This window comes from Neoarius graeffei, chromosome 7 (assembly GCF_027579695.1).
Source record: "Neoarius graeffei isolate fNeoGra1 chromosome 7, fNeoGra1.pri, whole genome shotgun sequence".
NCBI classification, from domain to species: Eukaryota; Metazoa; Chordata; class Actinopteri; order Siluriformes; family Ariidae; genus Neoarius; species Neoarius graeffei.
The window spans coordinates 11,818,143-11,827,216 of NC_083575.1; the positions used below are offsets into that span (position 1 = coordinate 11,818,143).

Genomic DNA, 9,074 nt, shown 5'->3' on the forward strand with positions numbered 1-9,074 from the left:
CAACTTTCACTTCCTCCCGCAATGTAATCGCAACAAAAACCTAAAAAACACCGCAACTTTCAGTGCAATTTTTTGGAAAACCCCCCTCAACATCAGACATTTTAGCCCGCAACAATCACAAAAAAGGCCCGCGAAATCTTGGGGGGACTGACTATTGGTATGTCCTTCACTACATGACTAATTACCGCATTACTCGCACGGGGCGCTAGTGTCAGTGCTTGTTGATACACACAGCGTCTGAGAAGGTTGAATAATAAATAAAAAAAATAATATGTAATATTTCGGCAACCAGATTTCTACAAATGGTTGCCCGAATGGGCAACCATGTCTCAAAGTTAACGTACAGCCCTGACCCTAATAGGACTGTATTTTTGAATGTCACATTTTGTCGCTGCTATAGCAAGTTATGAGTGTTTGATATATGCTCTGTAATATATCAGTCCATATGTCAAAGCAATGGCCATAAGCAAGATTCGCTGAGACCTGTGCGAGACATCGTAGGACGGAAGTAAAACGTACAGCGGAAATCAAAGTCGCCAACATCTGCCAACATTGCCAAAAGATGATGTAATCAAGCCGGAAGTTTTGTTTGTTTTGATCGCAATCAGGAAAGTTTGAAAAGAGTTGGCAGTAATCGTCATTTAAACTCATTTTTGTGCAATATTTCGTTTGGAAAACGGTTTTCAAAACGACCTGGCTGACACGTCACATTTCAAAGTCTCGCACAAGTCTCGTGAAGATCGCGCAGATAAGCGACGCCTGCCATGGACCAAACGAACTAAATTCAACATGGCTAAAAACCGAATAGGCCGATACGTATGATATTTAATTGCAATTAGTTGCCAATATGAGTCACGGTATAAGGTTATTAAAATCAAAAATGTAATTGAATAACATGTTTATTAAGAAATAAAGCAAGTTTAAAAATGACTTCAGTTCTCCTTTAATACACAAGGGAGGTATGCTTCATTTCCACTGATGAAGGTCTACAATCTGTTCTGATTGGCTAGTTGATGCGCAAGCTTCATTCGTCCAAAAGCCAAAGCTCAAGAAAGCAAACAAAAACATCGGATAGGCCCCAGTAGTGGCACACGCTCTGGCAACAGGCTGCTCAGTCAGAGGACCCGTCGCATTTCCCCTTACAAAGTCGAACAAAAGGGACGGCAGGCAGCTAAGCTCCTGGCACGGTGGGGATTTTGCTGTGAAAGCCTGCTGCAGCATGACTAAAGCAATGCATCTCTGTTCAGAGAGCATGAACACACACACACACACAATATTAAAGCTGTGGCTGAATCCTATAGGGCGGCATTGTTTTCCAAGCCAGACACCGCATCCGTATTGACCCACCAGTCACACACCACTATGCTCATCCTCGTGATGAATGGTTGCCGGCGATACAAGGATTATAAAAAATGCAGCATATTGAGACAAATATGTCCGCTTTCACACTTCTCCCTTCAGTAAACTCAGTGTCCTGCTTGAAAGGACAAAGAGCATTGCCTAGCAACGCTGAGATGTTGCGCCCGCCGTCCATAGATTACAAAATTCCTCGATGCAGCCAAGCTATGAATTACAGCTCGTAATTAACTCTTCCTGTGATTAATCAACAGTCACCGTGTTTACTGATATTCAGTCTGAGGTACAACACTGTTGAATTCTCAAATCTGATTGGTTCGAACGTAGTGATTAATTTTCTATCACAGCAGCTCGGTCAGTCGTTCCGGCTGTAAGGCAAATAAAATCACAGATGTGTGTGTTCATGCGCTCATTATAATATGTTATCGGATCTTTGACGAAGCCAGAGCAATGCAGTGAGGAGATGCGTTTTTGACATTTTTTTTTTGAAGGAGCCTCCAGCGTCAGTGGTTATTACTGTAACACTCGGAAGTAAACCTGAAAAGTTTTCCGACATGAGAAAGCTTTGAGGACTGACAGCGCTGAACTTTCTGGTTAACATGACAAGCTGCATTTTGGAGGAGTTTGATCACAGCTGCTGGTGAAGCAAGTTGAGATGGAGAAGAAGAAACCTTTGTGTCACATGCACACTTCAGGCACAGTGAAATTCATCCTCTGCATTCAACCCATCTGAAGCAGTGATCACACTCACGCACACACCCAGAGCAGTGGGCAGCCACACTAGAGCACCCGGGGAGCAGTCAGGGGTTCGGTACCTTGCTCAAGGGCACTTCAGCCCAAGGCCGCCCCACGTTAACCCAACTGCATGTCTTTGGACTGTGGGGGAAACCGGAGCACCCGGAGGAAACCCACACAGACACGGGGAGAACATGCAAACTCCACACAGAAAGGCCCTCGCCGGCTGCTGGGTTCGAACCCGGAACCTTCTTGCTGTGAGGCGACCGTGCCACCCAAGGTTCGTTCAACTCACCGTCACTATGGAAAGCCTGACAGCCCACTCTGCAATCAACTGGAGGTTGGAACTCAATTCCCAAACTCCAGCCAGGAAATTAAATAAACCACCCCGGTCAATTCAGAATTCCAAGTCGAGAAACTCGGAACGGTCTCCTGAACTCAGAGATCCCACAAGCTCAGCAAGTGACATCAAATCAGCAGTAAACACAGCTGCACAGCTTATTTCCTTTAAACGAGTATTTCCTTGAGATCAATCAACATACTGACAAATTCGCTTGTTAAATCTATCACACCGACGGAGAAAAACATCCATCTCTCATCACAGTTAGCTGGTGAGCTTGTTGCCAACAATGACAAACATCCATCTTTTGCACGGAGGTTGGGAATTACCTAACTCCGAGCTCTGACTTGTCACGTCCAAGGTCAGCTGAATATTCAAAGTTTCCATCGACTAATCACTGATCACCATTGTTCCCAAAAAATTTAATCAAATTTACAGATACCAAAAGTGAGCTATTCCATCTGTAACTGCTTCCTTCACATCTATTTCCAAAACTAGTTCATCTTGTCTACAACAGAAACTGTAGTATTTTGGAAATAGTTTGTGATGCCATGACGAAAGATGAGATACAGAACAAACCCAATATTCAGGATTGGATATCGGAGGGGAATAAGTTTGATCCGATCCTGCAACAAATGGAAAAGATAAGATTGGAATTGAACTGTACAGTCGTGTTGCTTATTTATACATAAACACAACTATTTTTGTTAGGATTGATTTTATGATATTTATACTTTTTTTTTGTAACGAAGAACTGTGGTTTTATCCAAGTCATGTTTTTGAAGAAAAGTGCTTCAGATTTGTGCCGTAGCTCATCGCAACCGTGCTGATATTCAGCACAGGAGCACGACCTTAACCGTGATAGTGTTTTTATACAGTTGTCCAAGTATGAAATTACTATCCAATAAGTGACCTTTTGGACTCAACCCCAAAGAAGCCACACTCGCTTTCTAGCATATCGGATAGCTGGATAGCTAGCGACATGCTCACACTGACTTGTACATTCCTGTTAAAGGTGCTTCCAGTAGAATTGGCGGCACCTGGTTCTTTTTACGTTCCTTTGACGAGTGTTCATATTTTAAGTCAAAAGTCATATTCCCGAAAACTCTCATTTCGGGGACACAGAAACGTCTCGGTTGCTGTTATGCAAAAGATTAGCACTTTTGGAACAATGCTCAGTCAATCAAATTAGTGGACCAGAACTAACTTGTATAAAATCTATTCTAATTTATATATTAAAAAAAAAAAAAACACGCCAGAAAATTTCTTTTTTCATGTTGGATGGTCTGATATACAAAAACGAGCTTGTTGAGCCAATGCTATCAGTATGTTGATGTAAATGGTGATTTTTCTAGACATACTGAGGTAAAGTTTGGTGTTCCACAAGGTTCTATCTTGGGTCCACTGATCTTTTCTTTATGGGTGATATTATTGGTAAACATTGTATTAGTTTCCACTGTTATGCTGATGACACACAGTTATATGTTTCTGCAAAACCAGATGAGCGACACCAACTTAATAGAATTGCAGAATGTGTGAAGGACATTAGACACTGGATGCTTATTAACTTCCTTCTGCTTAACTCTGACAAGACTGTAGTACTTGTACTCAGACCACATGCAGCCAGAAGTAAGTGTTCTGATTACACAGTGACTCTGGATGGCCTTTCTGTTTCTTCACGTGCAGCAGTAAAAGACCTCGGAGTGATTATTGACCCCAGTCTTTCATTTGAAACTCGTATCAATAACGTTACCCGGATAGCTTTCTTTCATCTCAGAACTATTGCTAAAATAAGAAATTTAATGTCAGTCACTACACGACACAGAAAAACTAGTTCATGCTTTCGTTCCCTCCAGGTTGGATTATTGTAATGCCTTACTGTCTGGATGTTCCAGTAAGTGCATAAACAAGCTCCAGTTAGTTTAAAATGCCACAGCAAGAGTCCTTACTAGAACTAGAAAATATGACCACATCACCCCTGTCTTATCCACACTGCATTGGCTCCCAATCAAATTTCGTATTGATTATAAAATACGACTATTGACCTTTAAAGCACTAAATGGTCTCACACCACAGTACCTGAGTGAACTTCTGCTCCTCTATGACCCGCCACGCCTACTTAGATCAAAAGGTGCAGGCTATCTGCTGGTACCTCGTATAGTGAAGGCTACATCAGGGGGCGGAGCCTTTTCTTACAAAGCCCCACAGTTATGGAACAGCCTTCCAAGTAGTGTTCGGGAATCAGACACAGTCTCAGTGTTTAAGTCTCGGCTGAAAACATATCTGTTTAGTCAAGCCTTGTGTTAATGGTGTTTATGAGGTAAAGGTGTAGATCTGGAGGGTCGTCAGACAGAGTGTTTTGGTAAACTGGGATGTATGGATGCTGTCAGTTCCCACTCGCTTGCTCACTCGAGTTTGTTGACGGTGTAGTGGCTGCTGCTTTATGTCCTGGGGCTCCCTCATGCCTGTGTTACCTTCTGGCTCTCCCCTTTGTTATGCTGTCATAGTTAGTTTTGCCGGAGTCCCTGTTTGCACTCAGTGCAATATGTATACTGCTCCTACTTATTCAGGTGACACTGGGCATACCTAACAACCTGTGCTTTCTCTCTCTCTTCTTCTTGGACCTGCCTGATCCATCCTGGTGCCCTGTGTCTGGTTGGAATCTCATCGCATCGCTCCTGTAGAGGATGGCCCCAGATGGACAATTGAAAGTCACACCTGTAGGACGCTCTGGACTCTTACAGTAATGCTTTTATGGCTGAGGACTACAGTTGACTTGCTAACTTTAGGACTGCAGTTGGTCGTCATGAACAGTTTTGCACTCAAGTTTCCATCAACGAAGAGTTTATAACATCAATGAAACTGACTTTATGTTAAAACTGTTCATGTTATAGTCATGTCATCCAAATGAGGATGGGTTCCCTTTTGGGTCTGGTTCCTCTCGAGGTTTCTTCCTCGTGTCGTCTGGGGGAGTTTATCCTTTGCCACCGTCGCCACGGGCTTGCTCATTGGAGATAGATTAGGAATAAAACTGGCTCATGTCTCAGGTCATTCAGATTCTGTAAAACTGCTTTGGGACAATGTTTATTGTTAAAAGCGTTACACAAATAAACTTTACATGCAAACTGGATTGTGACGTCACATGTTGACTTCTGTTCAAGCATGTGTGAGCAATTTCCCCCTGAAAACTGCTTGGCACCACCACACTGAAGGTTTACACACACACACACACACACACACACAGTAGGGCTGTGTGATATTTCGAATATACTCGATATATCTCCGAAAATTCTGTGTGAGATACATAAAATTATTATATCGTAACTATCGAGTATTTTATGGTCATCTGCCGACTTGCGTTTGTTTCGTGTTTGCTGCATTTGTTTAAAACCTTTTCCGGTGGTTTTCTCCCTGTCCCTCAGGCAGTAACGTGAGAGGCTGCCTAAGGGTAAAAAAAAAAACAAAAAAAACAATAACGTCACACACTCGCCAACCAATCCCGGGCGACATCTCAGTGCTGAAAGGAACTTGCGGGAAGATTTTCTAGTTTCGGTTTACAGCGCTGACTCAGTTCGTGCAATTGCTGGTGTTGCATAGGCTACTGTGTAAGCTCTGTCAATTTCAGCGACAAATTAAAAATGGAAGCGGACAAATTGGCTCCTAAAAGAACTAGTAAGGGGTCAGTCATCTGGCATTTTTTTGGATATCGCGAGGAGGACGTGGAACAGCAAAAGCCAATTTGTAAAGTGTGCAAAAAAAAACCTGTCATCACGAAAGGCAGCAGCACTACAAATATGCTCCATCACCTGAAAACTCACCCGGTACAGTATGAAGAGTCTCTTAAAGGAACAGTCCACCGTACTTCCATAATGAAATATGCTCTTATCTGAATTGAGACGAGCTGCTCCGTACCTCTCCGAGCTTTGCGCGACCTCCCAGTCAGTCAGACGCGCTGTCACTCCTGTTAGCAATGTAGCTAGGCTCAGCATGGCCAATGGTATTTTTCGGGGCTGTAGTTAGATGCGACCAAACTCTTCCGCGTTTTTCCTGTTTACATAGGTTTATATGACCAGTGATATGAAACAAATTCAGTTACACAAATTGAAACGTAGCGATTTTCTATGCTATGGAAAGTCCGCACTATAATGACAGGCGTACTAACACCTTCTGCGCGCTTTGGCAGCGCATTGATATCTGAGCTCCGTATCAATGCGCTGCCAAAGCGCGCAGAAGGTGTTAGTACGCCTGTCATTATAGTGCGGACTTTCCATAGCATAGAAAATCGCTACGTTTCAATTTGTGTAACTGAACTTGTTTCATATCACTGGTCATATAAACCTATGTAAACAGGAAAAACGCAGAAGAGTTTGGTCGCATCTAACTACAGCCCCAAAAAATACCACTGGCCATACTGAGCCTAGCTACATTGCTAACAGGAGTGACGGCGTGTCTGACTGCGTCTGACTGACTGGGAGGTCGCGCAAAGCTCGGACAGGTACGGAGCAGCTCGTCTCAATTCAGATAAGAGTATATTTCATTATGGAAGTACGGTGGACTGTTCCTTTAAACTCCGAACTACTTGCCCACGATCTAAAACCCCCACACAAGCTAAACAAATGACCATAGCGGCCTCGTTCTCCAAAGCCACCCCATATGAGAAAACGAGTCCGAGATGGAGAGCTATAACGGATGCAATCACTAACGTCATTGCCGAAGACATGATCCCAGTTAGTATAGTGGAAAAACCAGGCTTCCAAAAATTACTAAACACACTCGATCCCAAACATGAGTTGCCTGGTCGCAGACATTTTACAGAGAAGGCAATACACATCTGAGAGGCAAAAACTGGCCCATCATCTGCAAAGATCTACCTCTATTTTTTAAAATAATTTAATGAATGAGCACTTTTTTTTTTTAATTTAGGCTAAATGTCTCTCGGTGTCGAGCTTGCACTTTATTGATTTGAGCTCTGAGCAGCTCTGTATTGTACTGCCCCTTTGGTGCAATTTTCAAGATTGTTTTTGCAGTTTGTGCCACATTGAATAAAAATAGTCTTATTTCAACTCAATTGTGATTTAAATCACTAACATGAAACTTTAAAATATGTGTTATTGGAAACCACCTGTAAAGTTAACCAAGAATGTTATTTAATCTGCAGGGATTGTAGTGAAAAGAGTAAAAGTTAGATTTCATGGGGTCCTTTAGAGGAGATTTCAATATATCGTGAAATGGAGAAAATGTATCGGGATATTTTTTTTCCCATATCGCACAGCCCTAGCACAGTGCAGTGATTTCACTCCAGCAGCTGTGTACATATTTGAGAGACAGACTTTTCGGGTGACGTGGCGAGATGAAGAGGGAAAAAAACTAAAAAAAAAATTAAAAAAAACCACACACACAGAGAGAGAGAGAGAAAGAGAGAGAGAGAGAGAGAGTCTGGGATTGAGGGAAGCGTTTCATCTATAAACTCCTTCACCATCTGATCTGATTACTGAAGATCCGAGCAGGGAGCCACAGGAACCCTGAGAACGCCATGACAACCTTAATGTAACGTTAACGTAACGTTCAGCGTCAGTGAAGCAGCTAGATTGCTGTAAAAGTTATTTAGGAGTACAGAAGCAGAGTTTATAGTAGAAAGAGAGAGACAGAGAGGATTTTAAACAACAACCACCACCCACTGACACACACGACTCTGTCTGTCTTCTTTCTACTAAAGTCGGAAAACCGACAGCTCTGACGTGGGAGTTAGCCACAATGCTAACTCCGGTTTCTTTCCCTGACGAGTTTCACTCACAACAAAAAAAGTCACTCAGAATTAATTTATCATCCTCATGAAACGTGTTCTTGTTGCTGTTGTTTCAGAAATAATAAATAATAAACAATAACAATAATAATACAGCGTTAACTTGTAACGAGCATGACCAGTTTGTTTCTTATAATTATTATTATTATTATTATTATTATTGAATCCTCATAAACCTGACACAGTTCTCAGTGTGGAAACCGGGACCGGAGAAGAGAAGAGAAGAGAAGAAACTTTCCCTCAGTGAGCTCCATAGAAACAAGCCGCTACTTCCATCATTCTTCACCAAGAAACGAGAACACTAATATCAGGTTTGTTTCCGGATGTAAACTCACTCTGATGTTTTCCTGAAGCCCATGACTGCTTGGCGATGCTGGGACTCCGGATTATCGCCCGACCTGCAGATTTTAAAGCGTCCATACCGGGAGGAGAACCGATCCCGCACTCCTCTTTCTCTTCTCCTCCGTCCCTGGACTTTTCCTTTTCCTCACCCTTTTCTCTTCAGTATTCCAGTCAGTGTGAAGGGGGGGAAACAACAACAACTTCTCTTTCTTCTCCTCTCCTCTCCTCTCCTCTCTGCCCCAGCTGGATTATTTTCCTCCCCTTCTCACTTTTTTTTTTTTAAACGAGACTTCAGCATGCTCGCCACACGGGGCAGGGCTCAATATGCAAATCAGCCAGGCGACGTGATGACGCAGGGAGCTGGGCGGTGCTTAGTATGTTAATGAGCCCGAAATCTAGTAGCCAATAAGCGCTAAGTATGGAATCCCGTTTTAGCTCCTTGAAAGAAGGAAAAAAAAAATCACGTACATAACATAGTACGTCATAATTACGCGACAC

The 9,074-nt window shown here is 42.7% G+C and overlaps 1 protein-coding gene across 1 annotated transcript in view; it reads right to left on the bottom strand.

Annotated features, from left to right (window-relative positions):
- Nucleotides 1–8,864, bottom strand: part of ldlrap1b (low density lipoprotein receptor adaptor protein 1b) — a 98,192-nt gene extending 89,328 nt beyond the window's left edge. Inside the window, exon 1 of the mRNA XM_060925268.1 lies at nt 8,570–8,864. Within this exon, the coding sequence (XP_060781251.1) occupies nt 8,570–8,654 (85 nt within the window). The 5' untranslated portion in view covers nt 8,655–8,864. The remainder of the gene's footprint in view (nt 1–8,569) is intronic.
- Between the last annotated feature and the right edge of the window lie 210 nt (nt 8,865–9,074).